At 46.8% G+C, this 23,578-nt stretch overlaps 2 protein-coding genes across 3 annotated transcripts; one reads left to right on the top strand and one right to left on the bottom strand.

Moving 5' to 3' along the window:
* Positions 1-6: 6 nt before the first annotated feature.
* Positions 7-2,931, top strand: LOC109369868 (maestro heat-like repeat-containing protein family member 7). 2 transcript variants are annotated; one of them, XM_031555475.1, is made up of 9 exons: positions 7-377; positions 500-680; positions 764-873; positions 1,094-1,243; positions 1,392-1,546; positions 1,650-1,797; positions 2,007-2,185; positions 2,269-2,406; positions 2,568-2,931. In XM_031555475.1, the coding sequence occupies exons 1-9, from the start codon at positions 132-134 to the stop codon at positions 2,674-2,676; spliced, it is 1,416 nt and encodes a 471-aa protein (XP_031411335.1). In that variant the 5' UTR covers positions 7-131; the 3' UTR covers positions 2,677-2,931. The 2 variants fall into 2 exon arrangements, with proteins under 2 accessions (XP_031411335.1, XP_031411334.1); XM_031555474.1 differs by having other exon boundaries at positions 1,392-1,797.
* A 6,518-nt stretch (positions 2,932-9,449) lies between these two features.
* On the bottom strand, positions 9,450-23,574 carry RFT1 (RFT1 homolog; the record flags this gene model as incomplete). The annotated part of the gene is made up of 13 exons (XM_019619957.2): positions 9,450-13,405; positions 13,583-13,772; positions 14,737-14,986; positions 16,158-16,263; positions 17,634-17,778; positions 18,431-18,561; positions 19,942-19,992; positions 20,238-20,316; positions 21,049-21,183; positions 21,800-21,901; positions 22,494-22,683; positions 23,243-23,359; positions 23,480-23,574. Coding segments are annotated over 12 exons (1,566 nt in total), but the record flags the coding sequence as incomplete, so codon positions are not given.
* Between the last annotated feature and the right edge of the window lie 4 nt (positions 23,575-23,578).

Below are 23,578 nucleotides of genomic sequence, written 5' to 3'. Positions count from 1 at the left end.
CTGGCTGGGGCAAGGCTGGGATTTGCGGAGAAGGTTCAAGGCCATGAAGGGGGATCCACGTGAGGTCCCCCCCATGGCCTGCTGCGGGCAGGGGGTGCTGGCCCGAGGCCGGCCCTTGTGGGATCGGAGGGATGGGTGGGGAGCAGCAGGAAGGCGGCAGGGCTGCAGCAGGACGGGGATGCAAACACCCATCCGCACTGCAGCTGGGGAGCGAGCGAGCGGAAGGACGAGCGCCCGTGCTGGGGGCCAACCGGCAGCTTTTGTCTCCACAGCTCCTGCTGCCCTTCACCATGTGCCAGCTGGCGGCCGTGGAGGAGAGGGCCGTGGCGTGCATTGGCAGGCTGCTCGCCTTCACCAACACCTGCTCCTTGCCAGAGGTACCACGTCCTGGCTCCCCAGCTGGAGCCCACCTGTCTCATCTGGTTCCAGGCTTGCACAGAACCTGGGCCGGGCTCTGTTGCCCCGCTCAGCCGTGCGCCTCTGCTGCCTCTCTCCCCAGCTGTGCTCCTGCTTCATGGGAACCGCCGTCTTCCAGCACAGGTGCCAGGAGAACCAACGCTTCCCTGTGCTGGGGAAGCTGGCCGGGCACCTCATCCTCTCCTGCACCTCCACGAATGAGAGGACCAGAGACGAGGCGATGAAGGCTGTCCATCAGCTTTTCACCTTCATCACCACCCCAAGTGAGAGGAGTTGCGTTGGGCTAGGTCCCTCAGACCTCCAGGTGCCCAGGCCCCTCACTCACATTGTGTGCGCTCCTCTCCAGGACTGTCGCTGGAGCAGAAGGAGCCCAAGGTGCCACAGCTCTGGGAGAGACAGCTTGCTTTGCTCCACCAGGAGCCTTCTCATGAGAAGAGAGCCACTACTATCTTTCAGGTACAAAGAGCAAACCCTGAGCCCACAGGAAAAGCCAGGCCTGCAGTGTCAGAAGGAGCGCAGGCGCTTTCCCCGAGCAGCCCTGCTGCCCGTACGGCCCTCACACTCCGTATCCTTGGTGTCACCCGGCCCAGCCCCTGCTCCCAGCTCTCCTGAGGCACAGACACGGCCAAGCAGCCATGCAGGGGATGAGTCATCCCTCCTCTGCTTCTTCCCACAGGTCCTTATGAAATACCTCCTGCACCCAGAAACGGTCAACGTCTTACTCACGACCATCGAGAGCATGACAGTGCCGAGCCTCCACAGCACCGGGCTGGCTGCCCACATGGTGGACATGCTCACGGCAGAGGCTCGCTTCCCTCCACGGCAGGTGGGAACCTGCTGCTGCCACAGCTCCGGCCCTCGGGGCTCTGCCCCATCCCTGGCACTGGCACCATGCTTGGCCGACAGGCAGCAGCGGGGACGGCAGCAAGGCCTTGCTCCGGTGCCATCCCATTCTCACGCGTGTCCCCCTCCAGGTGCGAAAGATCATGAAGACCATCTACAACAGCCTGCCTTCCATCAGAGACAAGGCAGCTCTCAAGAGCCTGGGCAGGGCCCTGCTCGTGCTGACCAGCAAATTCCCCAAGGAGATGGTTAGCAGCCTGCTGGTCTGCTCCCCCACCTGCACCAGGTACAGGGCCCACAGCCCTTGGGGCTCCTCTCCCTTCCCTTCCCCACCCCACGGCTGTCAGCCAGGCGAGGGCAGCCACGCTGACAGCCCTGGGGACCTGCAGGGTCGCTGTCACCATGTGGAGGGAAATGCTCTCGGAGCCCCCGGCTGTGGAGAAGGCGCTGCAGGAGCTGCTCCGAGTGCTGATAAACCATTCTCAGCAGCAGTCATCACCGTTCATCAAGGACTGGCCACGCGTCCTTGCCCTGGCCGTGAGTTCCTCACTCACCCAGCTGAGCCTGAGTCCCCACTCCCCTCCCCTGTCTGCCCCCAAGACATCTTCCTGCCCTGGCATCCATCCATAGACCTGCCTGGGGCTCTGGGGGTCCCCCTCCCCTCCCTTCCTCCATCCCTACACTTGTAGAGATGGGATGGAAAGCTGGGGGACTGGGCAAGAACCGTATCCGGGTGCTTTCTGCAGGCAGCAAGGATCCTACCGGAGATACTCCAGCTGCCTCTGGTCTTGAAGGAGGCCCAGGCCATCTTCCCAAAGCTCTTCCTGGCCCTCCTCCTGCAAGTGTCCTTCACCACCGAGCTGACACAGCAGGAGGTGGAGATCTTCTGCGAGGAGCACCAGCAGCACCAGCTCACTCCCATCAGGTGCCACATCCCCGCCCCCCCGCTGCACCCAGGGACCCGGTGCTGGGGCTCCCGACGTGACTCACACCCTTCTCCACCCGCAGGTCCGCGGTGCAGGCCTTGAAGGTGCTGCTCTGCAGCGTGGGCCTCCAGAGGCAGATGGAGGCCATCCAGGAGCAGGGTGGCTGGGACGCGCTTCTCAGCACCGTCACCCACCTCCAGGGCGTGCAGGTGGTGGCCAGGTGAGAGCCCTTCCTTGGGGTGCCAAGGGGTCCCCAGTTCTTGGACAAAGTGCTGCCACAGCACCGCAGCCTGTGGCCCCTGAGGCATTGGAAAGAAAGCTGCACAGCCACAGCTGCGTCCCCCCAGCTCGGGGCTCACGGTGCCTTCTTATCCCTGCCAGGGCCATGAGGGAACAGACAACAAAGTCTGCTCACCTTACTAAAGCAACTTGTCATAAAAGCATCATTTTACTGCAGAGAACTGCAGAGGAAAGCTGCCGTAAGAAGTAAGGACTCCAATTACATTACTATCAATATTTTAGGTCTGAAAGACAGATGTGGGAGCTCTTCAACCTTCCTACAAATGAACGCCACCATTTAAAATGCACTGTCAATACTGCAATATCCCTTCTAAATAACAACAGCAGAACTGTTTGATCTCTAACATAGATTTATATATACAGACAGGACTTGGGATAAAATACTTTTTAAATTCAAGTCAATGTCAGTTCAGAAGCACAGTTTCATTACTTCAATAAAAGCAGTATCAGATGATAAAACCATCCTGTTATTGAGCCCTGCCTGGTTGCATCACCGAGTGCTTCTCCCCTGCTGGAGTTTGATGCTGTGGGCACAGATGAGGCCATCCTGCACTGACAAGCCCTAAAGCTGCAGCTGGACTCACCAAGAGGAGGATGTCTGTTAGCAGTGACTGGCTGAGGAGAGCAGAAGCTCCGAGCTGAGCTCCCAGCAACTTCTGAGCACGCAGACTGCAAACTAACCCTGCGATCTCCATTCCATTTACTTAAGGGCATTCCGTGCTTTGAAAGAAAGGCAGTTACACAACCACACACACTCCCCCTGTCATGTGTTGCACAGAGCCTCGTGTAAGCACGTCTGAAGAAATGCACCTTTCACACTACGTAATAAGTGGCACCACTGCAACGAGACGACCCCTACTCTGTCCAACGCAAGAGACAGACACAGCTCTCTTTTACCATCAGCCCTCGTGTCCACACCAGGAGCTGCCCCAGGCAACACTTGCAGGGCAGCCCATTCCCACCCCACGTATGACAGCAGCATGACGGCATCCTCGAGTCCTCTCTGGATTCCATTCTGTACAGAGCTTCTGGCACAGCTTAGACTAGCAGCGCACAGAGCAGAAAAAAACAACGTGATTTTACAGAGCGCTTCTCAAACTCTGGCCTACCTCTGTGTGCCAAATCTACTTCTTGCTCTTGAAATGGACAGCAACACACCATCCCCCACAGGAGCCATGGTTCAGGTGGCATGTCAGGGAAAGGGCACGCTTTCAGCATTCACAGTAAGTGGGACCTTTAAGCTCTATGTACTACATCAATCATCTCCACGCTGGCAGACCTTTCCCATGCAGGCTGACGCCCAAACTGCAGAGAGAAATGGCAATCAGAGTTAACGCCAGGCCGGCCTCACAGCATCACAAGGTTTGCAACCGCTCCTGTAACAATGAGATCCAGCTCATGAGAGTTGGATTTTGTTTCCTCTAAATCTAAACACCTCCCCAGACAACATCAGGGTGGTTTCACATTATTTTCCAACCCCCTTTTTTTCCTTTTAAGCATTAGAGAAGTGAATAAACCTGCCTATTTTTAAGTAGTGCTTCAAAGGCCGTCAGCGCAACACCTGAAGATCTACTTCTAGAAGCATCTCCGTTTTACACAACGCATCCCTTCTCCTCTTTCCCCTCATCTTTTCCAACCCCCTTGAAATGAATACACATCAAGTGGATAAAGCAGTTGAATTCATTAACATCTAAGTGTGTTCTTGCAGACAGCTACCCGTTATATAGAATTAGCAATTAAGCACAAGTATTCCAACTACAAACAGCTGGAAGTCTGAAAGAGTCCTTTTTCATTTGGAGAACAGTGCAAGCAGTGCTCAAACACCCAGCAAAGTTCTCCATTTAAGTAAAAACTCCTCACCTCCTATGTCCAATCACAGCTTGCTTTCCTTCTCGTTCTCTCAATAGGAGCATTCTGCACGCAGGTCAATTCTTTTTTTAAATATAATAACAGGTTGCAAAGTTACAGAAACGCACGTGAAAGCTGAATAGATCGTCTTGTAGCACACAATTAGTGCTGTCAATGTTTGCAGGCACCTAAAAAGGACAAAATGCATCGAATCATCAGAACCTTCCACTTTCCTATCACCACTCCTTCTCCTTGCCATTTCCATCTCAGAGCTTAGACTGGTTTGGACTTTTCTGTCGGACGAGGGAACCAGGGGTTATGTTTAAAACTGAATGCACAGAGGTTGATAGCATCACCATCTGTGCCCTGAAAGAGGTTCCAAAATCCAATTTCTGATCAGCTCTTCCATTCTCCAAAGAGATACAAAGTCAGGATTGAGAAACAGGCATTCTGGAAGCAGGCAAATGAGATTGCCCCTGCAGGTGAGATTTCTCCAAAGAAACAGGAGGGCTGGGGAAAAAAACGCAGGCAATGGAAGATGCCAGGCATTAGATGCAGGACACATCCTAAAGACCACTGCTTATAAACCCTCTGAGCTGCTTACTAAACCCTCTGAAAAATCACCACACCGTTACCGAGCCAAAAAGGCCGTGCTGGGACCAGCTGTACCCACAACATCTGTCTGCAGTTCGTTCACCAGACGGATTTAAGCCACACAGCCCCTCCCCTGTGGCTTCAGCCTCCAACCGACTCCAATGAGTCTTTCCAGTTCTTACTTTGTGATTCCGATTGGCACCACATAACTCACCATCTGAGTTACAGCATCAAGGCACCCAACGCAGACCTGAAAGAAATCATGAGAGTCCCTCGGCACAAAGGCAGACACGCAGTGCAGCAAACACAGTGGCAAAGGCGGAAGAATGAAGTCCAGCAAAGCTACAGTTGATGGGAGAAGGGAATAAACCCTCAATTCCTCACAGGGAATTCAGGCATGAACCATGGAAGCAAAAAACCCGCAGAAAATGACAATTATGCACCCAGCTATGCTTACAGAACAGAAGTGGTCTCATTTGCCAAAGAAATTCAGCGTTCTGTAGCAACTAAAATAATTTCCTTCCGCTGCTGAAATGGTGAGCACCTCCATTTGTAAGTACGGCATGCCAAGACTAAAATTAGTCTGACTTGATGTTGGTCTCTGTATTTGCAGAAGTTCAGACCATCAGCAGCACAGGCATTCTTGTTCCTGCAAGAGTTGAAAGCATGATTCTAAAATATCCCTTTCACACGTAAATGGATGAAATAATTGAAAGAAGAACTGATCACACAAGACACCTCATTAACCCATTTTTCACCAACCCATCTGTTACCAGCCAGCTTGGTCAATTCAGTATAACAAACTGCCTCTCCTTCCTTTTAGCGCAAATTATGACATGTATGAAGATTTAACAGAAAACCACAGAAAACCAACCTTCCTTGCAGACGAGTCCCTCCTGCTCAGCAGACCTGTGAGCCGCACAGGCCGTTCAGCAGCTCGTTCGCTCCATCTTTTGGTAGAAGAAAGGACTGCAACGCTCTCGGGTCCCACCGAGAAGTTTGGGAGCCACACCTCTGAGCTCCAGTTTCCTGGAGGTTCACCCATCGAAGAGCAGTCTCCACGCCTCAGCGCAATGGCTTTTCAGGTTGGAGTCTGCTCCTCATTTTAAGAGCTCAGCAATAAGACAAAACAAGAAAAGAGGACGGCACAGAGAAAACACAAAAGGGAACGGGATAAAACAGCATCTGCAGACGAGGCAAATGACCAGGGAAAAAGTTGTATTTCAGCCCTGGAACCTCAAGGTCAAGACTCCGCAACCCTGCACTCAATTCTCACTCTCCAGCCCTTGCTTTAAGTGGACTGAAGAGAATTCCTCTAGTTCTGCCATAGCCTCCAACACTCCGTTTGCCAGTTTGAGCCATGGAAGTGTTTTCAGCCCTCTAATATTGCTGCCTTCCACTCATGAACCCTAACAGCTCAGAACATTTCTTTCCCCAGGTCTGGGAACGCGTTCAGCTATTTTCATCAGGTTGCAGACTCCTCTGTCTTAAAACAAGGCAAAACACCCCAAGGCAGCAGTGTGCTTTTTCCTCCTTTACTTTTGCAGCTTGGCATCCCTTCTTGCCTTCCCACCCACCTTTTAGGAGATGGCTGCAGAAAAGTTGTGTTTCTCAATGTCAGAAGAAACAGAAAATACACTCTCTATAGAGCACAGCATCACTCACTCAGACAGGCACCTGCAGCTGTGCAAACCACACTGTGTGCAGGCAGCAGGATTTCATGCACAAGAAGGTGTGCACAACAGGATGAGCAAGAGCATCCACTCCTGGAAGGAGCAGAGGGATGGCAAGAGCACAGCTGGAATGAGCACAAAGCCCAGCGAGCAAACGCTGGCTGATAAATTACTGCTTCATGGCTTCCTAACCACTCTCTTTCCTGCCTCATTCCCTCTGTGTTCATTTTCAGAAAAGGTGACTTGCCTTTCTGACGCTACAGAACAAAATCCTGATAGCTGCTTCACAGCAGTGTCAGCAACTCCTCCATTTCCATGTCGGCACAGCAGTGATTATCATCAGAGATCCTGGATGTGGTGTGGTTTAACTGAGACCCACTTCTTCATCCAAGGACCAACTGACATCAGCTACCTAACAGGCAGTGGAGCAAAAAGCACTTCACAGGCTTCCGTTACTAGGAAGACAGACTGGATTATATTCAAGGTGCAAAACTATGCCTTCACAAAGACAGACCTGCACACAGGTAAGACATCTGCTGAACGTGAAAGGGCAGGCATGTAGCCAAAGCAGCACTGTATGCACTGAACAGACTTCCAGAAGAATCATGGAAACCAGACCAGGAAACAAGGCAAACTTCACAAAGACAGAAGCAACAACGGCTTACAAAGGGTAGTAGGCAGAAAGAGAAAGAAAACAACTAACAGTCTTTTCACAGTTACTAACAGTCTTTTCACCTCTGATGACTATCAGCCTGCCTCTTCAATCAACAAATACCATAAGAGAACTACACTTGCCTACTTCATGCAGTCTACAAAGATGAATTCAGCCCTTGAAGCCACATTCAGTGCTAAGTAATTCCTCTTTGTTTACTACCATACATCTACAACAAGCTAAAGTATGAAGTCAGTTCAGCCACTCTCCAAGTAGCCATAATACAGCAATAGCCCTCCCTTGGTTAATTAAATATATCTCTATGAGAGAGCTAGGAGGAAGCTGCTAGGGAAGAGAGGCAATACTGGTATCCATACCCAACTTCTCCAAGATATATGAACCAAGAGTCACTGCTTTGGAAAGAAAGAAGCCTGAGAGAAACCAAGTGCTTATCTGGAAGCGATACTTTTCACACTGAAGGGCCAAGCCATTAAAAACAAATTCCAAATGAAATATTTCAGGTTGACAAATTGAGGATTGAATCTCATATTCTTCCCACTCTGCGTATATCAAGCACAGGGAAAGGGAAATTGTGCAAAACAAGGGCAGGCTATTCAAAGCATACAGAAAGTGTTGGGATGATAAACCACATGTGCACAGAATCAAACAAGCTGGTGTTCAACTGATTTTGTTTCTCTTTTCCTTCAATTTCTCCACTTTGCCTGCTCGGCTAATAAAACTTCAATCATAAGTGCAAAGCAAAGGCACAATTTAATGCTACATCAGTTATTATTGTGACACAGTGGTGCTCAACAGATCCCAGAAAGCTGTCCAGATGCCTCAGAAGCAATTAAGCTTTGATTGATCTAACTCACTGCAGCACGGCACGTGAAACGTTCGTTCAGAGACATTTGAATGATTCTATTATACAGAAGAGATGACTGCACAGAGATCATTTAAAATAAATGGTCACGTTATTTTAGCAAACGTTATACACAGTTCCAGGCCTATTGTGGTAACAGTTATGTCATTGCTTTACAAAGTAAACTAATGAAATAAATGACTGATAGGTAGCACTGCAGCGCTGGAAAAGTGAACTCACGCCGTGCATTTCTTGTCTACCACGACTTGTCTGGGTTTGGTGAGTTAATGTTACAACTGCAAGGCTGAACAAGAAGAGATCTCCTAAAAAGCGCATTGTTTCACTGGCTGCCAGCAAACTTAACAGGGGGCAGCTCTAAAACAGAGCATAACTACTCAGTACCTTGTTGCAAAACATAAGGACAAAGGCACCACCAACAGCACCAGGGGTTGCTGGCATTTGTTTTGGTGCTGTTTGTTTGGTGGTGGTGATGGCAGGTGTGTGTGTGTGTTTCTCAGTGCTTATGTGATACTTAGCCCTGTATGCCACACAGCAAGAGAATGTATTCCTTTTTCAAAGGAAGGTATTCTTCACAGGTTTCTTCTGTTAAATATTTTTTACCTACCTTAATTTTGGTCACAGTCTGAAGTTTCCAATCTCCACCCCAGACCACGTCATCTGCAGGGAATCAGCACTCTGCAGACTGTCTGACAGTGCTGATTAACAAACTTGCAAATGGAATAATACAATCACTCACTAGCTGCGGACCAGTGACAAGCATGTCTCTAACTAAAACACCTGGCATCTAATTGCAGCTGCTTTCTTTGTTGCTCACCTGCTCAGGGCTGCAAGCAAAGCTCCAGGTCGTTTCCATGTTGGTGCAAAAAGCACATCTTGTATTGCAGGGTCACACAGCTTTATCTGAGGATGGAATTGTTTTCCTCTCGCTTTAGAAGAGGACAAGAAAAGTTGGTCAGGTTCCAACCAGGAAGGCAGGGTCCAATGGCATCAACGCTTTAAATATACAAGTTCCAAGAAATATTTTTCCTAATTATTTGAATGCTTTGAAAAAGGCAGCTGCTAACAACAGCACAGAAGAGCAGAAGTTCTATTGCTATAGCCAAAAATCTCAAAAATCCCAGGCTCCCTTGTCTCTGGCACACAAAGGAAATCGCCCAAGGACGAAGCTAAGTTTCTCTTATCACAGTTACTGCAGGAATAGCAAAACACAATTACTAACCAGCTCCAGGAAGCACAGTAAAGGAATCAAATCAGTTCTGATAATCAATGCAAGGGAGAGAATTAAAGTATAGTACAGCATCCCTTCTTGTCTCAGGTAGCCTGCATTAACTCAATTTAAGGGCAATGTCAATAATTACATGAGTTTAAGAAACCTCTGTCACAGTACTACAGAATCTGCCTGTAAAATCACTAGCAAAGGTGCAAACACGATCAGGAAATAGAACTGAGGCAGAAACTATCACAAACAAATCAACAAAACCTGACATCCGAGCAGCATAAGCATTTTGCTCACATTTACCTCCCAAGCATAATTCTAGGGGAAATCCAGCTCCTGTAATCCACTGAACGATGGTCAAAAGGGCACTATTACAGCAGCTCTGCTCTAGAGTTATTTTTCTATTCCAGCAGTCACAGTATTACTGGTGGCAATAGCAGCGCACTCCATAAATCAGATGTTGTGTCATGACCTCTTTACTTTCACAGGCTGAATTCCGTGCCAGCAGTGAATTTTCGAGAGACAAAACCACGTACATTTCAGCTGCAGTATTTCTCCACCTAATTCACAGCTGCAGGAAGGCAAAAGAAGCCACACAACCACTCAGAACCCTTCACAACTTCTTCAAGTTCAAGGGAAACTAGTTGTAGGTGGCATAATTCAACTCAGGTGACAGAATCCATTTGCTTTTGGAAGAGTGCATTTACTCAACGCATCCTGGCTTTGATCAGGTCTTTTTCAGAATCTACTTCAGCAAGAGATGCTTAAAACTCACAAACTCAAGTTGATGTCAATATTAGGGAAATATTTTTACATCAACTACTTCTTGTTTTTGATTTGCTGTGTGCAGATTTGCCTCAAGGTCTTCCTCATCTCGAACACATACACACATTTAAGCCCAGAATGAGGCAGCAGAGAGCAACGGAACATATCTGTACCTTGTTCCTAATTGCTGTATACATGGACTTTGCTCAAATAATCATAGAACACTTTGGCTGGAAGGAGCACCTGTTTGGGGTCCCATGGTCCATACAGCCCCTCACTCCAGTTCATAAGCTCCCTTTAAGCACTGCAAGACCACACAAGGCATCTCTGGTGCTTTCTCTTCTCCAGGCTGAACAACCTCAGCTCTCTCAGCCTGTCTTCATAGAATAGTTATGTACACAGCAGCAAAAACTGGGTTTCACCAACACTTACAGCTTGCTCTGTAGCAACATAAACACTTGCTTAGCTTGTGATGTTCTCACACATCTGTACTCGTTTGGCATACATGCTTACGTTCATCTGGGTGATATTTCTCTGGCAGTCACTGCACACTGCCATAACCTGCACAAACACAAGAACGTGGAATGACATGACACAGAAATTGATTGAAGTTTGGATATTTGGAAACATTTTTTCTTGTTGATGGTCAAGTGATTTACCAATAACTGAAATCTGGCATTAAAACATGCCTTATTAATTGCAGTGTCAAACATTAACAATAGCTGGATGTCCTGACTTGCTCAAAGTGGACGCGAGTGGCTCCAACTTATATTTCTATTTGCTATCTCTTTAGGGCTGTAAAGCCCATTTAACTCGTCCTCCACGAAGCTTGTTGGCCATACAGGGATGTCTCCAGCTAATATTTCATGACCGACATGCAGTCGCTCTTGCCTATCATTTCTAGTAACAAAGAAACTTTATGTTACCATTGAAGAAAAAATAGAGCATTACTACCTGTATTATTCTAATTGAAGAAACTGACCATTGAGCAAACCTCTCACCTCGGTAAGGCAATAACTGCACTCAGACTGCAAACTTCTCACCTTGCTTTATTTTAGGCTAACATTCTAGTTCTCTTGGATGACACTGTTCTGAACTGGTTATGCCCGTTCTTTGGCTGCTTGATACCCACTCGTTCCACATTACAGCCCTCTAACAAAAAAGTAAGCTTGATATTTAGTACAAATAAAGAACTATTAAGTAGATGGCAGGATTTTAATACAGCAGATAAAGAACAAAATTTATGCCATCATGACACGATTTTTGGTAGCCAGAAGTCTGCGTTCTGACCTCTATTATATGGTGCACAGAAAGTGGTCAGTGGCTCAATGCCCAGAAGGAGACCAGAGGTGCCCCCCAGGGGCATGTACCAGGACCAGTACTTTTTCATAGCTTCATCCATCAGATCAACAGTGAGATTGAGTGCACACTCAGCAAGTTTGCAGGTGACACCAAGCCGTGCTGTGTGGTCAACACACACCCAAGGGACAGGATGCCATCCAGAGGCACCCAGACAGGCCCAGCAGTGGGCCCAGGAGAACCACAAGAGGCTGAAAAAAGCCAAGTGCAAGGTCTTGCACCTGGGTCACAGCAACCCTCACTATCAATACAAACTCCAGCTTTAGATCTAATGCTCCTCTAACAGACTACAGATGCTTTGCCAGCCTTGCTCAATGCATCTTCAGCCACAAAACCTCCCTGCTCCCACACTAGAATATCTTCTGGGTAAACTACATCCTTAAGCTTTCCTCTGGAGAAGATCAAGTCATTCCCTCTTCTCCCTACCTGGCGAGCAGTCCCAGTGGAGTCCTGTCACATACCCAGTTGCCCCAACATCCTGCTGCGCCTTTCTTTTCACCTCGTAATTCTGCTTTTCTGCAGTCACAACTCAGCCTTCACTCCAGAAACCCTACGTGCTTCACCTGCATTCTCCATCCATTTGCAATCCTTTGAGTTATCTCACTCAAACAACTTTCACCAATTGCAAACTGACTCCAGAGGAAACGCTGGGTGCTGCACCTGGAACAAAGCAACGCCAGACACAGGCGCAGACCCACACAGATCATCTGTTGTGAACTGGATGTAAAGAAAAAGTTGTTTCCAATAAGGGTGGGGAGGCACCGGTACTGGTTGCCCAGAGATGTGGTGGATGTTCCATCCTTGGAGACATTCAAGGTCAAAAGTCAGGCTGGATGGGGCTCTGAAGCATCTGAGTGACTTTTAGTGCCCCTGTTCAGGGCAGGTTTTGTGCATTTATCCTAACAAACTTTACACCTTCTTTAATATGTCCTACTCACAGAATCGTTTGAATTGGATGCTCTGAAACTGCTACAGTCAGATCGTAGGCCAGCAAGAACATCTTGGACCCGTAGTAAACAAAATTCTGCAACCTACACCCTTACTTTATAGCTTCTGAACATTGGCATCTTCAATAAATAAAAATCAACACAAAGGTTAACACCAAACACAAAAAGGGCCAGCCAGATGAAAAATCTCTTTGTAAGAAAAGGCTGCATTTTTTTTATCCAAAAACAGAAGATCCAACACATACAAACCCAGAAAGAAATCTTATTCAACATACAGAACATTCCACTTTGCAGAAAAGCAAGACATTCCATGGAGACAAATTTGCTGCTCATAATTGCATTGATCATCTCAGATAGGAAGAGAAAAGGAGTGAAGTCAATTATGTTTAACTCTACCTTCTGGAACTTCAGCTTTGATGTGACTGTAGTCACAGCTGCTGTTAGGCACTGCTCAAAAACCCATTGCATTTCTGTTTAGATAAAAGCTTCAGAGTATTTTTTACAAGCTCATCAATACTCTCATTACATGAATGGTGCTGAAGGAAGGAAACTTACATAGCCAGCTTGCACTTGGACACGTGCTACGTATTCCAGTAGCTTCCCTGCAAGTGTCAGAACTGTCTGCTTCATGCTTTACACTTCAGGCCACTGATCACTTAATTTTTAGTGCACTGCATTAAGTTCTATTTTGGTAGCAGTTACGCTGTGATTGGTCCTTGCTCTAGTGTTTGCTTCAGGTTTTGGCTCTGGTTTTTGGTTTTCAATGTCAAACCATTTCTTCTGTAACAGTTTCAACAGCACAACATGCTCAATAAGGGCATTCTTAATTACATCTTAATTAAGACATAAGCCATACAATGCCTTCGTATGTGTACTTCCTACTGGTAAGAATGGGAGCTCCCCACATTAACTCCGGCCATCAGTTTATATCAGGCAGCTGCATTACAGACCTTCATCACCAAAGAGACTGTTGGAAGAAAACCTAAAAAAGAACAATGCAGGAAGAGAAAATTACTCAGCTCTCTTTCTCTGTATGCATTAGCTTAGTCAGCAACCATTTATACTGTCACTATCAAGACTTCCAACAAACTCATGTGGAAACCTTTCTCCACGCAGACCTGTGCAAAAAATACAACCCTCTGCAACTGCAACCACGTACAAGAGTTATTCTGCCCAGGAGCATTTCATGTTCCTTTCTTCATATACTGGGAGAGGAACTGGCTTCTGACAAAGTGGACCAGCTTGGTCTCTGTGCAGAACATGGTGATGGTGGTAGCTGCAAAGCACAGCGCCCCAATGCTGATGTGAATCAGCCTTGCCGTCCAGCCCTTGTCACAGCAGAAGAATGCCTGAAACAAAGGAAACAAGCAATTGAAGGAAAACCACTCAGCACAAGGTAGGTCAGCTGTTACACTACGACATGAGGTCCGATGCCCCTTAAGACCATCCCACCACGACCATCATGGGGAGCACGGGCAGTGGATGCAAGAAACATTTGTCACATGCACCCATCCTACCACAAATCATCCTTCCTAGTCACAACACTTGCCTGATTTAAAAAAAAAACACAACAAACAACAGGAAGTCAAGTGGCAGAAAATGAGTATTCTGCATATACCTGCTAGATGTGGAAGTAATTTGCCACGGCAGATGTGTTAATCAATGTATCAGGAAAACTCTGCTGATGCTGTCCACACAGGTCTGCCATTTTGCCCCAACCTACTCAGCTGCCTTTCAGAAAAAAGGCCACTGCAAACCTCCCACGCCAAAAATAAAGCTCTCCTTTCTAAGGCATCATGGATTTTCCACCTGTCACATTTTTGTACCCTGTAACACCACCACCTCTGTAATAACTGGTCTGTGCAATTACCACTCTGCAACCTGAATGCAAGCAATAAGGGCACTTTGAGCCATTTCTGTTTTGGTGCTTGTTTTGCTTGTTATCGGCTTTTCCCCTCCACTGCCTTTTTTTTTTTTTATTTACAGAATTTTAGTGACCATTTCTTTGCACTGTCACAATCAGTTATCAAGAACTAAGAACGTGGATTTATGGGCAGACAGCAGAACTGTTTTCCTCATTAGGTACATGGTTCCCTGCCACCTGGAGAAGGTGTAGCAAGCAGGCACACGTCTGAAGATCAAAATAATTGCATGTCTGTGTTTAATTTTAAATAGATCTATACACAGCCTGAATAAAAATCTCCTAGGCTACGGTTATAAGCCTGTTCTGTTCACAGTATTTCTTTCCTTCTGGTAACAAAGTCATCTGACAAAGCCTCGCAGTGAAAGGAAAATCTTGAGGCAGATACTTACCTCTGAGCAAACAGTAATTCCTCCACTTACGACATAAGCCAGTATTAAAAATGGTGAGGGAAACAAGCCTGTCAAAGGCCTGTAGGAGCTTTCCTTGAAGTAACCATAGATATAATGGATGCTGTGAGCAATGCGAATACCCATATTCAAGCAGTTGGCAAGGATAAAGCCAACGCTTCCGTGCCAGCGGGTCAAGAAATAAGAGCTGCACAGGAACGTGAAGGACAAGGCCAGCATAACAAAGTTGTATCTAGGAAGAAGAACCAACAGAAACAACATATATAACATATGCAGCTGCACTACTTCATTACTAAATGCTTTTTCAAAAGAAAAAAAAAAAATCCATGAGCTTGCTGAAATGCAGGAGCGACAACTACTCTCATCTCAGACAGATGGCAGGGTTGAGAAGAAAGCTATAAAGAAAAGAAATCACTACGAGATTGAAAAATATGTTGAGCAAACTAAACCAAGAACTACATTAAGCAAAGGAAATTCTATCCTACAGGTCATTTGTGTATTCATCTCGCAAAACCCAATAACAATAGTTAGCAACATCAAAGACTGAGGATTTTTTCCTACACTGTTAGGCATTAAAGAAAAATAGCGCTCAATAAGATGATACTTAGTTCCTGCTCCACACAGTGGCTTTGAAGAGAAGCTCATACTTGAAAAGGGGGATGAAAGCAGCCCCTGCACATCTAAAAAGAACTTCTTTCTTTCTGTCAAAAGCAGATCTCATTTAATTGATGACCTAACCAAAAAAAAAAAAGCCTAAATAATTTGGAATGGCCTTATAATGGACAATTGCTGCAGAAGTGAAACAAGTCCGATGGCAGCCATCTGGCTGCAGTGCCAATACACCAGAACAGAGAACCAAGAAAACATCCAGGCTGGGAGAGACCTCAGGAAGTCACGCAGTCCAACGCCCTCCTCAAGGTAGATAAAGCACTGAACTCATGTGCCTGACTCAGATCATCCCAAACGTGGTCTACAGAAACTGCATCTGAAAAGTTCTAACAGCTGCAGACATTAATGAATTTTTAATAAGAGTCCACCTTAAAAACTGAAGTTCAATTTAAGTACATGGACACTAAATAAGGCTCCACATCTAAATTACTTTCCCTCTTTGCAGTCCACCAAAAGCCAATAACCTTCTCAATTTACTTTCCTTTACCCAAAGGTTTTAACAGTTACTAAAGCTTCTACACTGAGGTCTGTACTCCAGCACCTAAATCAGCAGATTGGGCTTCAAGGGGCAGCAACACAGTCCTTAAAATAACAGACAAAGAAATTGGCTTCTCAGGAACAGAAAAACATTTCCAAGTAAATATCCAAGCAGAACAATTGTTCCCCATTCACACGCTTAACCCCATGCACATCACACAAATAGGGTTACAGAAACCACAGGGGATACTCCTCACCTGTCTACCTCTTCTTTGCACATCAAAGCAAACGTGAAACATTCTGTTACTCCATTGACAGCAAGAAACAGGACATACAAAGAGTAGCACCGCAGAAGATCTGGACCTAAAACAAAACAAAGACAACAATGTCACAAGGATAAAGAGATCATTATTTCTTTTACAAAACCACACTGCTTTCATTCTCGACCACAAGAGCTGTAACATTATCATTGCTGGTAACAGCCACTTGCACCTGCCTTTGAGAAGCTGCTGGACTAGACATCTTGACAAGGACACAAATAGAAAAAACAAGGCCAACCAAAATGCAAGAGAGTAGCAGCTGTTAACCTAACAGAGAAGATCTCCACCACCAAAGTGATGACTGCATTGAGTGGGATTCTCTACTGTACTGCAAACCAATTCTTTCACTGTACAGAGATTTGTGAGAAAAGATCCAGCAGACATGGTAATGTGCTCAATGCAATCAAATACACGTTTGGGATACAAAAGGAAGAAGAAGGAACAACAGAGCTGCTCAACATATTCAAAACCAGATTAAAGATTAGATGGACTAGATTACAGAGCTAGATTAGATAGCTGGATTAAAACCAGATATTTAGATTTTGCAGGTCAAAGATACATGTAACTTCAAAGTTCTGCACTCAGCCTTGGAAATCATTTTTGTCCTTCCAGCTCGACATGGCTATGTATGTGAAGATGCTGTTACAAAAGGATCAAGGTCTGCATCTGGACAAGGTGATAGCTTCACATAAAAAAAAAAAAAAACCACCACAAAGAGCAACCAACACCACTGGCATAAAAAAGATGCACTTCTGAAGAGCTGCTTGTACACACACGTCAAGTCCACCCATGACAGCTTCTTCTGACACACAATATCTGAACAATCCCCAGCTTTCTGATTTCATTTTATCTTGTGCAATCCATCCGAGGCAATCCTACGAGAGCTGCACCATCAATTATTGATGAGGATAACACAGAACTGATGAGCTCAACGCTGACCAAACCTGTTCGAGTCTGCAGGCAGAGGTGAAACAGAGAGCACTTCACTGCAACGCCTCTGCCATCAGATGTCCTGCATGGCCACAAGCAACCATGCTGGTACACATCATACAAGTCATGAAAAGCCAATTTCTTGATCCTTCCTTCCTTGTAAAACTCCTAATACCATTAACACTATTGCTGAGCAACATTCCAGCTTCTGCAATCATCCCTATGGGCAACTTTGGGAGCTACAGTGCTGCCACAGCTGGAATATTCTAGGTGTAGGCATCTACAGGAGGACAAAAGAATTAAATTCTTTTGCCAGAATAAGGCCAGCTGACAACATAGCAGAATGCAGTTCAAAACGCACACTGGGACCCGGGGCTTAAAGCTTCTTTTCACCCGAGTTGATTTTTCTCAGGTAGAAAGCTGACTGAGCCAAGAACTCAGCACAGAGCTGAGGAACAAAAAACTGCAGCTCAAACTTTTTACCTGTTCCAGAGCTGAGCGTTGAACCTCCATAAATATCCAGAGCCAGCTGAGAAAAGGCATATCCAAAAACAGCAATGGTTAGGCCGATCAGAAGCACCAGCTTCAACAGCAACTCCAACACATTTGCAGCCACAGCAACATCATCCTGGGGAGAAAATAAAAACAAAACGACAAAACCCAGCAGTCAATTACACACCAACCAGAATCAGCACTACTGTTGTTCTCACCAAGAAAAACTATTCCGTGGGGAAAACATCCACTGGCACCACGCAAGGCAGCATCAAAATTATTCTTTGTTATTGAAAAACACCTACAGGCTGGTCCTAGCTTCCAACTGTGCTCATATTCTTATTCTCTCCTGTGTGATATGCAGAACTCTGAACAAAGATCAGCCATTAACGGCTCTGTTGCAGGCTTTAAGGAAAGGGACAAACAGCAGCTGCATCTTAACAGCAGGAAAGCACAGCATTTGCCCAAGGCCACGGCCTGAAGCACCCAAAGGGTCACATCTTCACTGCTACCTTGGACTACAAGTTTTGCCACAGCAGAAGGAGCAACTTCAGTTACCAGATGATGCAGTGTTATGCTATCGCACCCTTAACTCCTACTTTGCTAGCTTTTCACCTGCTTGCTTTTTGCTCCAGACCCCTTTGGCACGCTCTCCACTTCAAATTGCTTTCCATTTCAACAGTCTTGATGCTCCAAAATTTACACACACACACCAGTCACACTCCTGATACAATTCATCTCCAACAGAAGGCAAGCATTTCATGTGGAACCAATGCTGACAAACATACCTGCTTCTGATCCTTCACATTCTTCCCTCTTTCCAATACTTGAGTGAAAAAGACATAAAAGCTCTCTTCAATAGGCAAAAAGAGGAACCTGGCCACCAGTGAGCCCAGATTGTTCACGGTATCATACACACCTTTACAAACAAAAGACACCAACAAGCTGTCACTTGTTTCTGGCACAATTCCAGGACTAACAGCAGCACAAATTCCTATCTCACATTTCTGATAAACAAAGAGAAAACCAGTGGAACTTAAGGCAACGGATCAGAGCAAATCCAGCAACAGCCCCCAAACACCCCCAGGCAGCCCCTTCACTTCTTACTGCAGAGGAAGAGAACAGATCCAGATGAAAGAGGATCTGTTCTCTGAATGGCAACAGGAGAGTAAAGCTCTAACTGATACGGAGGAAGAGGAAGATGGGCATTGTTATTTTGAGGGGCTATTGCTTTCTTGCTTTTTGCTTTCATTGAAGTGAACAAGGAAGCCCAGCTAACGTTTTACCAGCACTTCCAGACTCAGGAAGACACCAAGCATTGCTCCAAATCTGCTAAGACATCTGGCTGTATTATTAGAACACTGACAGCAAAAACACGTGGGGTTCAGCACATGGATAAATGCTGTATAACTTCACGGGGAAATAACACGGTACGGTTCTGACTGATTTCAACCCATCCTGATTCAAACTTTCTTAATGTTTGCAGAGTGCAAGCATTTTTGCACTCGTCTGTTTTATAAAGACTCTTCCAGTAGGAGGCAGTTTATTTGTTCCCCAGGAGGAGGACCAGCAGTGGATGAATCTTCTGGCAGCGAGAGCATAAAGTCTGTGCTTATGGGAGAACGCCCCACTGCCAGCAAGTAACAGAAATTCAAAACAGCCAGGAAACTTCTAACAGCGGGCCAGCAATTACGGCCTGTTCTCCTCCCCAGGTACGACCTGTGGTGCTGCCAGTGCTGCCACCTGAACTGCTGCTGCCATGCATCACTGTAACGACACAGTGCTCTCATGGGACACGTTCAGTTGCAGATGTAATGCTACAAACAGCAGTGTGCCTGCTGTAACAGCTAACACGGGCTCCACAGGAAGAAAACGGGACAAAACAAAGGAAGGGAAGGAACTGTGGTGCATCAGATACTATGCCTTCCTTCTGTTTTTTAAAACAGAAACAAGATGCACAGCAAAACAGACACAATTGCACAGTTTTGATCCAAAGCAAAATATTATTTAAATGCATGACCCTCAAATAAGTTGCTTTGGTTTCGGTTGCTGGTTTTCTGGTGTGGGTTGTTTTGTTTGTTTTTGTTTTTTTTGTTGTTGTTGTTGTTGTTTTGTTTTTTTTGTTTTTTGTTTTTTAAATCCATTTATCCATCATTCTCTGAAATGCACCTCAAAGTCCAGTGCCACTGAAATCCTCCCACATTGTCACGTTATTTTCAAATGGTTTCCAATATTTTCAGAAACAGACATAAAGCAGCAACTAGAAAATTCTGTCGCTGTCCCACATCACCACACTCACCCTGATCGCCAAAATTGATCACGTTCAGAAAAGTCATCACATATCGCTCACCTACAAGTCCAAAATACAGAAGTCAGGACAAACCCCAACATCTTCCCCAGCGTGTGCTCAGGCACTGCTAACAGAAAGCATTTGAGAGACACGTCTGACAGGACAGTTCTGATGTTCCATAAACCTTCAATAACTGCATCTGGCTTGGCAGCACCCGCTGCCTCCCAGCCTTCCCAGGCTCCATGTCCATTTGGTGACCAGCATTCACTTGCCTTTCCCCAACACACCCACACACCCAGCCTCACCCTCTGTCAAAATCTGCTTCAGGAAGGATTGCTTGAAGAAGCTCCAAGTCAGCCGCACTTCCTTCCAGTTAAGGAAAGTCTGCAAAATCCAACAAACAACGTCACTCTCACCTGGCTGACTTGCTCCCTTGCGCAGAATCACCATCGCTGCAGACAGACAAAGGAACTGCATCAGCTTTCTACAGCATACAGCACTCGGCAGGAATGAGAGAGGGGGAAAAGTTGCTTAGTGCACTGATAGAACTCTCAGAACCTTCACAGTAAAATTCATCTTTCAGTGCTCTTCAAAGTCTTCCTGCACGTCTCACAAGCCAGAACTCCCTTTCTATTCTCAGTCTCTCAATCTCTCCCTCAGAACGCCTTCTTCCTCATCACGCCTTTTCATTTCCTTCTTTGCCCCATTACCTTTCCAGAGGACATCAGATCTGAGTATCTGTAGGACGCTGTGCACCACCACATTTTGCTCGAGGAAAAGTTGAAGAACCAGCACTATAAATGGCCCTGGATTCTCTCCTGCCTTCTACCTGCTCACTCCCTTTAACACTGCAAACGGTCCATCCCCAGTTAACGGGTTGTGCAAAGCTACTGGAAGACAAGACAGCCAACGAGGCCCAGAAACAGAGAGCTCCGGGCTCGTCGTGGTTTTCTGACAAGGATTTGAACGCACCAACTGTAAATGGAATTTTATGCAACCATCTTTCCTAACCAGCCATACTTAATAACCTCAAAATCACTCATTTCACTCCATCATCTCCAAACAGTTTGCAGAAATTCTCTCATCAAAGACTTGAGAACAAACTGTGCCACCTACCTTATCTTCCATCAAGTTCGGTAACAGAGCTTTCATTGTTGGAACTGGAAAGGACTTCTTTGTTGCTTCAGGAGATCCCAAGAACTTTGCAAAATAAACCACGTAGCACAGTACTAGAACGCTGGTGTATAAAAGCTGAAAAGGCAGGGAAGGAAAGAATTAAAAAAAAAATAAATAGTAAATAAAACAAAACCAACTTACAGTTGTAGAATTACATGCTAGCTTTGCCAATTCAGTGAGAACTGAAGGCAGTAAGAAGTTCTTACTCCTGTCAAATTTTAATCAGGCTGAAGCCATTACTGTGACTCCCCTCCCCCCCCACAGAATGCTGTTGATTTAAATTTCTCTCATCAGCAGATCAGCATCACAGTTCTGTGCCAATTTGTTCTCACCTTCTATTCAGTATTTTTAGAAGGATCCTGTTGAGTCCAATTTCAAAACAACTATTTGGTCATAAAACAGCTGACACACTTCCAAAACAGTTAAAGCACATACAGCATCACAGCCTTATTTGCAAAACCTACCTTTCTGCATGCAACAAAGGTGCTCTCTTGTATCTCCATTAAACTGACCGGGCTCAAAACACCAAGTCAGCAACAGCTCTCACCACAATCCTCAATGTTTAAATCCTACCCTCAAAGGAACCTTCTCTCACCTCACCAGAGCTCTTCAGCAGGCTACACGGCAAAGGCAGCAGCAAGAAAGTCTTCACAGTAAGAATTTATGTTGAGAAAGAATACAGGAGGCTTACCTGAGCCAAGGAAAAAATGTAAAGGCCCCACTGCGGATAAAGGATGACCAGAATAACCGTCAGGATGCATTTTGTTACTACTGAAAGGCTTTCAGCAATTACCTTCAAGAAAGACAGAACAGAAAACGTTCCTTTTTGCCAGTTTAACCACCTGCAGGAACACAAAGCACTTCAGTCCCACACACACAACCCACAAAGGAATACAAGGCATCCGAAGTCAGTGCGACCACCACAGCTGTCCTGCTGTGTTGGCCACCTGCAGTTTCTCTGCACATCCTCACATCTCATGGTGCACAATTCCCCCCTCACACTGCCCCAGCCCCGGTGTGGGACATGCACGGCCATACATTTGGTTTGACACGGTCGTGATCCCTGCTGTTGCCCTTCACCATCTCATCCCGACAGTGGAAAGCAGAACTGGGGAAGCCATCTGTGCCTCCCTCCGATTAACACTCGTGATCAGATATTTCATGACCATTAAGGCAATAACTTCTAAATAAAGTTCCTTTCTTCAGCAGGAGCAAACTGAGCGTTGTAACATATCTGTTACAACTAAGTCACGCAGCATTAAGCAGTCCACATTTTCTAAAATACTCCTGAACACATACAGAGCCCATTCAGGAACCCGTTGTTTACATCATTTTTTTCCAGCAGGAAAAGATTTCTCTCTCTCACACGTAGCAACCTTACTAACCTTAAGTCTTACAAACAAGTGAGCCTGGGCTAAAACCCAGAACGGTTCTCCTAGAAGCTCAACAACTGCAGAAAGGCCAAATGCCACAACAGCGGCCCGATAATGAGGAACCACAGACGGATCAGGAACTTCAAGGAAGTGCAGCCAGACGAAGCCCAAGGAAACAGACCAAAAAACACCGAGAGGGACTCTAAAAAGTCAACGTAACAACAGTCAGGTTTTCTCAGGCAGAAAAAGAACAGGAAAAAATCTGATTACAGTTTCACGTGCTGGTATACTCCCCTTATTTTTGAAGCCATCTGATGAATTCATTTCTATTGCAACTGCAAGCTCGGGTGTGAAACCTGTAGCTACAAGTTGCCACGTGCAGCTCCAAGCTTTGCTGTAAAACCTGTGACCACAACGCGCAACCACAAGCTTTGATGCCACCGCTCCAAGAGCGCGACGCCCCTTCCGCCAGCGGCCGCCGCCAGCAAAGGCGAGCGGGGCGCGCGGTGCGGACACGCGCTGCCTTCTGCTGACGCCGCTTCGGCACCCGCGGCCTCGGCCGGAGCGCGGCAGGTTTCACGGCCCCGCAGCGGGGCGAATCCGAGCCCCCGCTCTCAGATCCCCAAGCCGCTTAGACGACGCGGCTCGCGTTTAAAACGGCGCCGCTCTTGGGAAGGAGCAAAAGCGGCGACGCGAACGTCTTCCCCGCGCGAGCTCTCGGACGAGAGCGAGAAGGTAAAGAGCGGCCGAGGAGCTCTCACGTCAGCCACAGCAGGTTGATGGTCGCGGCCCAGCTCCGCTCCGCGCCGCCGCTCAAGCAGGCCCTGCGGAACGCCTCCCTGGCCAGGAAGACGGCCGTGGAATAGAGCAGAGTCAGCCTGGAGGAGACGGGAGGGGAAACGCGCCATCGGTCCCTCGCCCGACGCGCGGAACCGAACGCGGCCACGCGAGGCGGCTCGGCGCCGGCTCTCGCGGCCAGAAGGCGGGACGGCGGTCACCTCACGCCGACGACGCCGAGGAGCTCCCTGGAGAGGCGGCGCAGCGTCAGGGCGTTCAGCCCGAAGGCGGCCGCCCGGAACAGCACCTGCGGAGGAAGC

Source organism: Meleagris gallopavo, chromosome 14, assembly GCF_000146605.3.
Source record: "Meleagris gallopavo isolate NT-WF06-2002-E0010 breed Aviagen turkey brand Nicholas breeding stock chromosome 14, Turkey_5.1, whole genome shotgun sequence".
Classification (NCBI taxonomy): domain Eukaryota; kingdom Metazoa; phylum Chordata; class Aves; order Galliformes; family Phasianidae; genus Meleagris; species Meleagris gallopavo.
Note: the sequence above shows the minus strand (reverse complement) of the source record. Positions and strands in the feature narration are given on the sequence as shown.

Coding starts and splice junctions, on each gene's coding strand:
- LOC109369868 (XM_031555474.1), top strand. CDS start 132: ATGGGTGGGGAGCAGCAGGAAGGCGGCAGGGCTGCAGCAGGACGGGGA. Junction 1,244..1,391: donor CTCGCTTCCCTCCACGGCAG/GTGGGAACCTGC, acceptor GTCCCCCTCCAG/GTGCGAAAGATCATGAAGAC. Junction 2,186..2,268: donor CACCAGCTCACTCCCATCAG/GTGCCACATCCC, acceptor CTCCACCCGCAG/GTCCGCGGTGCAGGCCTTGA.